Raw genomic sequence first — 13,100 nt, forward strand, 5'->3', positions numbered from 1 at the left:
CTGTAAGTGCAACTCGGGAATAAGCATGATTTCTAATTTCCGACAGATTAAAGATAGATGAAGGCTGAAAAACAGCACGATACAACAGCTGCAACAGACACTAAAATACTTTAAAATACTATTAAAACCCTATTAAAATACTTTAAAATACTATTAAAATACTTTAAAATACTATTAAATACTATTAAAATACAGTAAACTTTCAAACCTCATCACCATCACTTTGATATAAACATACTCACAAGTTAAAGATCTTTAAGAAGCTGTTTTTTCCACCACATGGTGTGTGTGATGTATACTGATCTTTTATTAAGAGTTGGAACTATGTCAAATGGCCCCCCTCTTCCTGGTGACCCCCTTCCTCTTGCCAGAGTCAGAGGTTTGTGATTCTAATATTATTAATTATGCATTATTTATTTAATATATGTATTTATTTATTTATTTATTTATTCATCTTCAGGAGATGAATAGGTGTTATCTTATTGCATAAATTAAGACTTATACAAGGTAAATTTTAACCACACACCCTATTAAAATGTTGAATTGTGACAATGGCATTTTCTCTGTTTGTTGTTAGTTGAGTTAGTTTTTAACCATTAATTGTAATAATTATGGCTACAGCTAAATATTATTTTCATTATGGAATCGTTTTATTATCTTGATAGGAAGAACTATCCAGGAGTGACTCCTTTACAATACTGATTTGTCCAACTGATATTCAATTATGAAAATAGAGTTTAATTATGGAAATAATCATTTTTCTAAGAACAAATACTTCAGATTTATACTTAGGTACAGTAGTTGAGTGAATGTACTTAGTTACATTTTTTATTTTTATAGTGAAGTATAGTAACTCTTACTCAAGTAAAGGAAAGTTGAACCCCTACCTCATATTTCAGGAGTAAAGTATATAGGCTGGAAAGTAACTAAATATATTTACTCAGGTACAACAGTTCAGTACAAATTTAAGATACTGATAGGTGTCTGGGCTCGTGTACTTAAATATTGAAGGTTTTTACAGCACATTTATGTCCCAGTCGTAGTATCTAGTTACTTTACAGATTCATATTATTATTACAGAATGTAATAAATTCTGATTTGTTAAGTTGTGCATCTATAAATCACTTAAATGAGATGCACCAACATTCAACTGATGTACTCATAGAATCCTATAACATACATTACTCTGTTCACTTTTACTTTTGCTGATGTTTTACTTCTAGCTCTTTACCTGCAGCAGAGCATTTCTGCTTCTTCAGCTGTTGGGGTTGAAGTGTTGTTTCAGGGCAGCACTGATAGACATGCGCACAGATGATGGAAGAACGGCACATCTGCACTGACGTCACCCCCCATGAAAAAGCTGCCAATTTGAAGCTGTCCGGGACTGGGACATACCCGGTCTCTGCAAAGCAGTGAGGAGGAGCAGCTCCAGGCCAACTCCTGCTGGTGTCTGCATGCACTTTTCTGCAAGGCAAGTCTGCAGTGGCGGTTTGTGAGGTGGCAGAACACTCTGCACCCTCCACGAACTGTCTGAGCCACCACCAAGAACACAAAGTGTGGTTTCTAAAGACGACAGATAGGTTGGAAATACACCCTTCTCCTGCTGGAAGAAACCCAGCACTGACTGTGTCTGGTCTGAGATACTGCTGCTGGGCTGAAGGGGAGAATCCCGCTGCAGTTTCAGAGGATGGAAGAGTCCAAAAGGAGATGAGAAGAGGAGCGCAGAGGAGTTCTGGGTGCAGAACTTTAGAGTCTTTTGTCCTGAGCTCTTCCTGCACAGTTGAACCGGAGCTGACAATGAAGATGAGCGTGGTAACTATCTCCTAACACCCGTCTGTTGAGAATAGGACGGTGTCTTTGAGGCAGCTTTGTCACGGCAGATTCGTGTGAGCATTTAAATCCTACCAGGCAAACAGCCTTTACAAATCAGTATTTAGCCGGTTGTGCTGCTCATATTTCTGCACTCCGCGAGTTCAGACAGTGTCTTGGGGGCATGTGCATGGAAAAAAGTGTAGTTTTGGAAACATTTACGCATCTATCTCCATTTGCACGGTGTACATTGTGAACAGTTACAGGTCTGTAGTCTTCTTTAGCAGCTCAAACATATCCACAGAACTTCCAGACAGAGTGTGGTGCACGGATTTCTGCGACAAAACCAGGGTTTATTTTGAGTTGCCGACGCTCCATCAGGGTTGTATTTGAGGTACCGGTGTAATGCACACGGGCCGGCTGCCAACTGTCTGGGTCAGAGTGGCCAAGTAGGCAGCGCTGTCTGGACCGCTGGAGCTCCAGAGCAGAAGAAACACACACAGGAGTCCTCGTTTCCAAAGGCTGTCACCAGGAGTTTGTTCACTTTTCCCTGGGCATCATCCTTCCACCACTTGGACGCGCCGATGTTTGCTTAAAGCGGTGTGCGTAAAACCAGTGAGTAAAACCACGAGCGGCAGAAATCCTATGGCGACTAGTCTGCACCGTGTGGAAGTTTGCATGTCTTAAAATGTTTTATGACACTTTCAGTGCAACATCTTGCCTTGTATTTCAAGCCCATTAAGCTGTCATCTCCGGGAGATAGGTATTCAATTAACAAGACAGGACAAGGTAAATTAGTGCTGTTACCACACAATGGAGCCACAACTCATGATCATATCAATTAAAGCTGCAATAATGAGGCTAATTCAATAATGATTAGCTGATGGTGATTGCTGATTTCTCTAAATGTGTTTGCTGCCTGTTGTTGTGAAGTTTGGGTTCTTTAGATTTTGAAGTGTTGAAATAGTTTGAAATAGTTTGTAGGTTTAGTCCTAATTGTCATCATCATTGTCCAAAGGTGAAGAAATGGTCAGAAAAAAGTTTTAACCAGAGATATTAAAAAATAGAGAACAACAGCAAATCTTCACGGTTGGACACAAAGAGGTTTTGAGATTTGTGCTTTATAAAAATCTGGATCAGTTGATTTTTCTGTCAGTCAACAAATCAATTCATAGACAGTTTCCGCTGTAGTTCCACCAATAATCCAGGAGATAAAAGATCATCTGAGCTCCGGTTTAATTTCCTCCACAGGAATGCAGATGGATCGGTCAAGACAAGTTCCCAATATAGAGCTGCCTGTCTGGAGTTACACCTGAGAGTGGCTGTGTCTGATGGATTATGTTTTTTCTGTGAGCTGCTGACATGAATTCAGAGGCCAGTGAGATGTGGAAGTGTTCGCCTCCAGGAGAAATCTGAAACCCGGATGAGCACAGCAAGAACTTTGAAGTGAAGGAGACAAACCATGGACTTGTTATGGTGTGGCACTGGACCGACTGTGTGCTTTTAACCTGTCTGTAGCACCCTCTACCCCCACCCCATGTCACACCTTGCCCTGAATTATGGAAATTTTGTGGAAGACACTGACTTGGACACTGAGCCTGGTGGTGATGGCTGCTTCTGAATTTCAAAGCGCCAACAAACTTTCGCACAATTCTCAAGGTATGATGTAGACAGGTGGACAGAAAGATGTAGTAGCTAAAGTTTGTTCATTATCACATCATCCTCTCTTCTTCTATCTTTTCTTTTTCCTATAAAAGAGGAGTTCCTGTCCTACCTGCAGCACTACCAGTTGACTGTCCCGGTGCAGGTGGATGAGAACGGAGAGTTCCTGAGCTACACTGTGAAGCACCACCGGCCGGGCCGACGGAGACGGGGCGCAGTGGACCCCTTAATGGGACCTGCCTTAGACCCAAACCCTCCAGAGTCCCGGGTTTTCTACAGACTGTCAGCCTACGGAAAGCACTTTCACTTAAACCTGACACTCAACCCCCACCTGGTGTCAAAACATTTCACAGTGGAGTATTGGGGCACAGAAGGGGTGGAGTGGCGTCACAACATGGTCGACAATTGTCACTATGTTGGATTTTTGCATAATCAGCAAAGCACGACCCGAGTGGCCCTCAGCACCTGCAAAGGCCTGGTGAGTATTTTATCATTATTAAAAGTGACCAGCTCAGACTCTATTCACTTCCTTATGAGCCACAAAGAGTTCACCTCAAACAAACCTCAATACTAACGTCAGAACATATACCTCGCTTGTGCTGCTCTCATGTCAGCCAATCCTTCAGAGCCAGTGCACAAGGGATTAGACCAATTGTAGTTTACTTAACAGAATCTTGGCCTCTTTCCACTTGGCACGCCGAGTCTGCAGGCAGCTTGAAGTGAGGTGATGCTCATGCAGAAACATCACACCATCTCCCAGTGATCTGTGAGTGATAAGCAGCGAAGCTTTTGTGCACTAAATATCACGTTGTTCTCTCATTTTAAAAGCTCCTGCAGTGGAGATCCCATTTCTCTTGTTGATCCTTTTTTTGTGACCTGTAAAATACAGCGTTTAACGGTGAAAGTGTTAGATATTGCTCCGTTTTGAAGTGTTCTATTCAAAAACAAAACTGAAAAAGGCTAACAAGCCATCTAATTATCCTGTCTAAGCTTTTAGCTGTCGGGCTTTTATCCACAGACTGTGTGGCTGTCCAATTTCTCTTTTCTAATCAAGACATTGGAAGAAAGTTCAATAGCTGTTATCCCTCCTCGTTTCAGAATAACTCTGAAGAAGGAAAGAAAAAGACCCCGCTTCTTATTGGCAAATGTAATCACGTTGAGAAAACATGTAGCCAAATGTGTTGGCAGGACCTACCCCGAGCATCATAAATTGAATTAGTGTTCGCCCCTTTTTTTCTGACAGCACCAAAAATGGACAAAACTGTGTCTGTACTTTAATGTAATCAGCTGTCTGGGCACTTTGAGACCTTGACATCACACACTATTAAAACCCCAAATTGAAAATGTTTCTCTTTGCTAGTGTGATATCTGGTTAATTGCTGTGTTTTCTTAGTTTTTGCTCCCCAAGGGGGGGTGTTAAACAGCCGAGAGCAAACTTTTAATGTTAGTCTTGATGTAATTGGCTTGGAGCTTTTAAATTTATCTGCAGATTAGTGACTGATGCATTGTATGCGCTAAAATATGATCCTCGACTAGAAGAGATTACATTAGTATATAAATTAGTCATTTAAAGGAGTTCTCCAGCTGTTCATTATTGCACTTACATAAATAAAAATTCACTCCCAAATCCTTGATGTTATCACATTTATGCAGTTCTTTCTCTGCTCGGTAAATGCTCATGTGTTTTAAAGGTTCTAACAACAGTGGCCAAACAATGTTTGTTAAATATGATGTTATTTAAACTGGGAATCACTGAAGGAGGAGCGTCACATCCCAAACCTGCAAACTGACTCCTTTAATCATCTAAACTGGATCTGTCAGGTCCAGTATTATCCATGAATGTGTTCACCGGACCGTGTATCCACTTCCTCATAACGCAACTAAAACTACAATAAAAATCGATTCGTAATAAAGTCTCCAAATCCAAGCTGAGATGATCCTGATCATGTTGTCTGAGCTAAATTAAAAGAGTTACGACCATCAACTTTAGCTGTAAGCTAGTTGCTATCGTGTTAGCTGTTCAGTAGCTCCAGTTCTTTCGGTTATTTCTCTCTCCACTTGCTCCCAGATACATTTGCATGACACTCTGTCAGCTCAGGCTAATGCTCAGGTCATTTTCCACCTTTCCACCTGTGCTCTCTGCAGTTTAAAGACGTCTACAGTGTTTCTGTGTCCTGCAGTTGTTACACGTCCAAACTAACCCCAACTTCTCGGCGTGCTCATGGATTCGCTTCTTGTCTGGAGCTGTGTGTTTACCCTCGAACAGCCCGTGGACTCATGGGAAATGCTTTTTGTTAGATGTTTGTTCACTTGTAAGCAGCCATGTTGTAAAATTGGCTTCTGTCTGAAAACACAGGTACAGGTAAACCGAACGTCATGTGTCAAATGCTTACATTGCTTTTTCCTGCAATACATTTTCTTGTGGTTATAACAAATATCTTTGTGTGGTTTTTCTCCCCCAACAAGCACGGCGTTATAACAACAGAGGAGGACCAGTATTTAATAGAGCCATTAAAGAACATATCCTCCACCCCCTCCAGTGAATGGAACCTGGAAGAAGCACAGCAACATGTTATTTATAAAATGTCTGCCATTCCCTCACCACAAGAGCACAGCCAGGAGTTCAGCTGTGGCATTTCAGGTTGGTGAACCTCCATCTGGGTTGGACTGGTGTGGGTGGAACTGACGTAAATGAATAACTATACATAGCAGGTTAAAGGAAGCGCTGGTTTGCTTCTAGGCCCGACTTCTGGTAGACAAGAGCGGGTCTCTTGTGCTATAGTTGCTTCTGGCCTGGACACCTTTCAACCTGTAAGAAAGAGGCTTGTGCCAGATTTTATAAAAGGCCCTTCAGTGCATAAAGAGTCCTTGGCTCTTACTTTAATGGAAGCACAAATCCTATTAATAGAACTGACAGTCATGTTCAGATTTTAAGATTCAGATAACTTAGTTCCCCCTAATGCTCAGTCTGCTGAGATATGATGAATTAGTAAAAGAACCAGGTGGATATTTAGGTATTTGGGCCAAAGTCCAAGGTAAGAAACAGCAAAGGCTGTCATCACCAGGAAGCCAGCATGCCCTAACACGCACCATCGTACAACTTTTTCCCAGAGCATCTGGGTTATAAAGCAAAGGCTTTAGCTGCACGGTTCAAAGGGGCAGATTTCCTATGTTTTCTTTCACACTGATAATGCATCCTAGTTCTGATGTATTCATAATTCACTATGAACAGTCTCTGTCTCCTGTTGTTTGTAGACCTCATCAAAAGCAGTGCACCTTGCCAGTATAGTACACCTTCCTCTGCTCAACGAAACGAGAGCGAGCGGTCGAACAGCATCCACAGACAGAAACGCTCCATTAGCACCGAGCGCTTCGTGGAGACGCTTGTTGTCGCTGATAAAATGATGGTCGGTTACCACGGGCGCAAAGACATTGAGCACTACATCTTGTCAGTAATGAATATTGTAAGTTTGATCTTACTTCTTTCATTTGGATGTTGTCTGATGACCTGTTCACAGATGAACGTTGTTAGTATGCTGTGACATCTGGACGCAATTTGTCTGACTTTGTGTCTTTTCTTCTTTTCTGGAGGTCAGGTTGCCAAACTTTACCGTGATGCCAGTTTAGGAAATGTTGTGAACATTATTGTAACCCGGCTGATTGTTCTCACTGAAGATCAGGTAAGAATACTTCAAAAACAAAAAACTTTGTTTATTATAACAGGCCTTATTTTAAATCATACCTGTGCCCTCACCTATCGCGAGTCTATAGCTGAAACACTTAGTGTTTTTGCTGCAGTATTTTATATGACTGTCGTGGCTGCAGTGGAGAGAAAGAGACTATTCGCCATATGGCTGCCACTTCAGATGAAAGATGTGCACAGGCATCTGCCCTCAGGGAGCCTCTATTGAGAATTTTTACATGCACTGTACATGTGTATGTATGTGTGATGAGAGAAACAGAGTGTCTTCTTAGCATCTGTTTTTTCTAAAGGGATCATAGTGGTTCTTATGTAGCATCAGGTCAAAAAAGTAAGTTTTAATGTTAAGTAGAGCTGCACCGCTCCTTCTAATAGGAAGGGCTGTGTGTGGTTTGGGATAAATAAAACAACAACTGAATAGAAAATATGGTTACAGAATAAACAACATTGTAAATGTGAATCATTGATGTGTGGTTTAGAAATATGTTGTAATTATCCTTCAGCTGGCGTTTTACTGGTTTACTGTAGAAGTAAATTCATTTTGCAGACTCCACTACAGCTTCTTTCCATTTCATCTACGTTTTTCTAATTGTACAAACCCTTGTTTGACTCTACTCCTTCTAACCGCCCCTGCTATAAATGGTTTTACCTTTAAAACAAAAATAGGACATCCAGCCTCCCTCTGATCCCAGTGCAGTACTCCTCTTTATAATTCATCCAGATAATGATGCTACCCTGGCAGCAAGCTGGATCATTGGTTAGCACTGTCCACACGTGACATTAAGTTCAGAGTCACATTTATTTCTTTGCACGTATTCCTTTATTGGACAGCAGAGTAGAAGTAGACAGGAGGTGGAGTTGGAGGGTTGAGGATATCACATGCATTAAAGGTCTCCTGCTGTAAGCGAACCAGCGAGGCTGCAGGGCCGTTATAATGCAAAATGATACCAATACATCAATATAATGATATATGATACATTGAGAAGAAAACACAAAATAATATGGTACAAAACGATACAACTCCATATGTTAGGGGACAATACAATAAGACATGATGTGATGCAGATGTGACGCAGTGTCCTGTGTAATATTTGTACTTTAGAGTGTTCCCTACTACACTGTCATGACATGTGCTGTGTTGTCATTGCAGCCTAACCTGGAGATTAACCACCACGCTGACAAGTCTCTGGACAGTTTCTGTAAGTGGCAGAAGTCCATCCTGTCTCATCACGCGAACGGCAACAGTATCCCTGAAAATGGGATGGCTCATCACGACAACGCTGTCCTAATCACCCGGTAGGTTTAAGCTCACATCTACAGACATGACTCACAACATGGATTCATGCCCTTCAAAGAACAGTTTCTTTTAGTTTAATTTAGTCTGCAGGTTATTTTCTGTGCTGTGACCAGCACCAACATTTTACCTGTAACTGTTAAAACTAATGGGATTAAAGACTTCAGTGCTGATAGTAAATTGAGCCGTTTCAGACATGCAGTACCTGTCATACAATTTATGCTGAGGGTGTTACCATAAAACAGCAAAACTCATAACCTGGAAAAGGCTCCATTGTTGCCAGAACTGTTTTGGCCTCATAACCTAGCAACTACACTGTATATTTGCTGGTTTTGTTAAGAGGGAGAATGGCGTTCTGTGATTGATATGGGCCAAGACTTTTTGAATTTCTGGGCTCTGGTCAAAACAGCTTTCTATCATTACTGTGCTCTTGTTTGTTGTCTGTCAGCTGATGTTCTCCAGCTCCTTTGGCTGCTGTTTTTATTGTTGGTTTTAGGTTCACTCCTTGAGAACCAGCACCAAACAGCTGCTTACACCTAAAGGTCGGGGGGTTTATCTCTGTGGGTTTCTGTATCAAATAATAAAATTGTGCCTTTCCTTATAGTTTTAGATGCCAACACCTCATAGAACTGTCTTGTAACTCACAAGCGTACTAATTCGTAGCTGCGTGGTAATAGTCAGACCAGGTCTACGTGAGTGTAATTTAATTTTTTTATTGATCCCCATGAGGGAATGTTGGACAGCTGCACATAGATAATGGTGCTACTATGGGTGTTGGGACCTTATCCAAGGATGCTTATAGCCTACACCGTTTCAACCAGCTAAGTAGGTGCTAGTTCAACTTGTATAAGAACTGGTTTGCTTTTCCACAGACTATAGAGATTCTAGGCTTACAGTTAACCCTTCTTCACTAACAACACTTTGACTATTCCACTTCACAAACTAGTACTTTAATTAACTTTGTCTGCCGTTGGTATAATACAGTTAATTTAGTGGTCGTGGTGGAGTTTGTTTGGTCAAACTAGCTTCCTGTTGCCGCTAAATGTTCCGGCTCTGCCAAGTGATTAAATGTAGATGGTGCACATCAGCACTTCTATTCCTTTCCTTGCTGATTCGTAGCCAAACCCGTCATTTACATCAGCTCCTTGTGTCAATTCCATATGATGGTATGTTGGTAACCTTTTGAGTAAAAATAGTGTTGCTATATAATAAAAGCAGAGCAAAGTGTAGGCGAAAGATAATGAGATATTAAGCTGTTGGGAGGAGGCACCAGCTGAGCCCAGAGATGCCAACACTGGAGATAGTATAAATAGCTGATGGTAGATACCACAGCGTCTTTACTAACCACGGTGTCTGCAGGAGCAGACATTCCTTGTGATGGTGGAATGCACCTAAAAAGGTTCAGGATGATTTTAAGATAGTTGGAGCTTGCAGCACTCAGCTCAGAGGACACTTCTTTCATTTATACTTCTGGAGTTTTTCAACTATGACTTAGTGATCAAAGTAAAGCTGAAACACAAACACCAACCTGGCAGCAGAACTTTAGTCTTAATCTTCAGTTTACTTAAAGCAAAATAATCCAAAATTCTGGAACGGTTCTCAAGGTCTGTATCCAACAGCAGGTTTAATGTAACCAGAGTTACAGCTACAATTACAGATGTTGTACTGGTAGCTCTACTGTAAATGTCTAATCATAGTAGATTTGTGAAAGCATTTGTGTACAAAACTATGACAGTACCTGGGCCAAACATTTTTTATAAAGGCATGGATTGATTGAGGCCAGAGGCCCCCTGGACCACGGTCTCTTTAACACATGACTGTTAATATATCTTGTTTGAAATTCACAGAGCTCAGATAAAAGGTGGATGGAAACACCACAAGAAGATGTAAAATAATCCCAGGTAGACACAAAACTAGGTTGCACAAAATAACCACAAACAGTTGGAAAATGATGTAAAAGAGAGAAATAATAGACACGAAACGAACCCAAACAGACAAAAAACAAGCAAAAAGAGAGTAAATGACGACAAACAACTGACAATGCCGTCATTTAATGTATCCTCCAGCCTGGGTTCTTAAGGGGGCTTTGAATCTGTTTGTGCCCAGGGCCTCGTTTTCTCTGAATTCGCCCATGGCTGGAAAATCTGATTTGGCCCCTGAGCTGCTATTTGCCTTCATCTGGAGTAATGTATTTTCATTAGGTGTTTTAGGTCTTCAGGTCATCAATTCCAGCTTTGTAATTCATCCAAATACTTATATGAATATAATGATTATTGGCCAAATATAAAAATATTATCATAGGTTCATAAAAACCAGACATCGTCTCTATCCATCATCATAAAAGTGACCTCTGTAGCTGTGTCGAATACCATTTTGCCTTGTTTGGAATGTGGTCTGTCACATTCAGAAAAAGACACAGAGGAACATAAATCAAAATAAATAGACTTCCTAAACGAGGTCATGATTGCACCTCATTGGTTTGGAGCTGCTCCACTGGGAAGGACGGAAGAAGAGTTTATAGGGAGGGAGACTGTGGGTGGTAGTGGAAGGAGAAAGAAATTAAATTTGCTGCGTCCTTGGTTTTAATAGATTAAAAGCTTTGGAAGCGATTGGATCGTTCATTGTAAAAATGTATGGTGTGTTCTTAAAGCACTGGAGCTCAAAGAGTTCTGGCTCTCGCTCTATTGGATTACCTGCATGTGAGTTAGGGGGGTTAACAGCAGGGGCAGAGCAGGACCGAAACCTTTCGCTGCATTCACATTCACGCTGGAGCACGGTGTGGTAGCTGGGTGACATTTTGCATTTTAGATGGATTTGAGTGATCAAGGTGTTTTCAGAGACTTTATCTTAGGATTTGTTATGCTAAAGGTTGAGTGGAAAGAATTAAGTGGCAAAGAGCCAGTGGGAGATATAAAATAATACTCAACTTAATTGTTTGTGCTCTTTTCTTTGTCTGTCTTTAGGTATGATATCTGCACCTACAAGAACAAACCCTGTGGTACCTTAGGTGAGTGGACTGAAGCACAGATTATATCCTGTATGTGGCCCCTTCACTGATCCCGACTCGAGTTCCTCTTCTCTTTTAACCCTCTGGAGAGACTTTCATTTAAAGGACAGTTTCAAAGTTCATCTGTTGCCCTTAAGTCCACTCAAACAGGTTTTACTTGCTGAAATCTTTCTTCTTGTAACTACAGGCCCTGTAGGAGATCTTTTACAAGAGATGCTGCGTCCCTTTAGGTGGATATCTTCCAAAGTAGCAGCCTTTTCAAAATGATGGTCCTGCAGTTCTGGATAAAGCATTTGGGACTGTGTTTGGACAATAAAGACTGATGATAAATCATTAATTTTATATATTTAAAATGGACAGACAGGTTTTATTGAGCTACAATATATGAGTTCCAGCCTTTTTGTGTCAGCTTCAGCTCTGGTGAGGCATTCAGGGACGGTATAGAATAGAGTGTAGTTTCTTCTGGAACTAACTTAAATTTAAAAACTCCTAAACAAACCAAAACAAAAACCGAGGTCTGATCTGAGCTGTGGATGTTGAGAATCATTAGACCCCTAACATGTGGTTTAATAGTATGATGAGGTGTTGACAACTACAAACAAAAGGAAAAAGGTTGTAGGAACAATCAAAAGAGAGAGCTCCATTATCTCAAATCCTACAGAGCATAAAATGTGACCAAACTGCTCTAACACCTAAATGAAAGCACACACACAGAGCAGGAGCCGTCACACAGAGATACATAACAACACAACACAATCACACCACATGCGTGAAAACCAAAATTGTTAAGGTGGTTGAATGTGGTCAAAGCCAGATGAACCTGGGATGAGGATCTTCCTCCCGGCCCCATTCATGGTGAGGACGCTAGAAACAAAAGATCACGTAGAATGGCCAAAGGGGGGTTTAATTAAGTTAAGTTTGTAACACTCCAAATCCATTTCAAGCCCGCTGCTGTTCAAGGGAACTTCATCCACGTGATATGATGAACTGTCTCTTTTGTTGTAAGGGCTTTAGGAAAAGGTCTGTTCATGACCAGTATGAACGAGAGGAATAATTACAGCATTAAGGAGTTCGCACAGACACCTGACTATTAAACAGCCCCCACAGTCGGCTACAGTTGGACATAATGAGAAAGATGTTTTCACTTGTGTTATTATAGCTCCTCAGCGGCTGAAGCCCTGAACCTGGACAGCTGTGGTCACCTCCTCCGCCTCTCACCTTAGTTTGTCTTAAGGTGTTTACACTTGCACTGGGGAGGGGTGGGGAGAAAAAAGAGGAAGGTATGTGTCGGGAAGCCTGGGAGGGACACTTGGAACGGGGGGGGGGGGGGGCAACGAGGAGAGAAGTGACAGAAGGAGGAGATGGAGAAGAAGAAGAGGAGTAGTTGAAAGGAAAATGGAAGGGGAAAAGGACAATTACAGGGAGTGTTGGAGAATGCAGGAGATAGAGTGGGTGATATGCTGGTTGTGGTGGTATTGGGGGTGGAAAAGGACAGCAAACAGCGACACAGACCCCACCCCCCCGTCTCCCTGCTCTATCTCTCCTCGCCCCACCCAGCACTTCTTCTCTCCCCATCTTATCTTTGTAAAGGCCCCGCAGGCACCACAGTATATCTTGGAGGTAATATT

General features: G+C 41.5%; 1 protein-coding gene across 1 annotated transcript in view; it reads left to right on the top strand.

The window, feature by feature from the left end:
• The first annotated feature begins 1,443 nt into the window (after window positions 1-1,443).
• Window positions 1,444-13,100, top strand: part of adamts6 (ADAM metallopeptidase with thrombospondin type 1 motif, 6) — a 53,711-nt gene continuing 42,054 nt past the window's right edge. Inside the window, exons 1-8 of the mRNA XM_026353695.1 lie at window positions 1,444-1,812; window positions 3,061-3,468; window positions 3,567-3,949; window positions 5,938-6,112; window positions 6,727-6,935; window positions 7,068-7,151; window positions 8,322-8,467; window positions 11,429-11,472. Of these exons, the coding sequence (XP_026209480.1) occupies window positions 3,369-3,468; window positions 3,567-3,949; window positions 5,938-6,112; window positions 6,727-6,935; window positions 7,068-7,151; window positions 8,322-8,467; window positions 11,429-11,472 (1,141 nt within the window). The 5' untranslated portion in view covers window positions 1,444-1,812; window positions 3,061-3,368. The remainder of the gene's footprint in view (window positions 1,813-3,060; window positions 3,469-3,566; window positions 3,950-5,937; window positions 6,113-6,726; window positions 6,936-7,067; window positions 7,152-8,321; window positions 8,468-11,428; window positions 11,473-13,100) is intronic.

Source organism: Anabas testudineus, chromosome 12 (assembly GCF_900324465.2).
Source record: "Anabas testudineus chromosome 12, fAnaTes1.2, whole genome shotgun sequence".
NCBI lineage: Eukaryota > Metazoa > Chordata > Actinopteri > Anabantiformes > Anabantidae > Anabas > Anabas testudineus.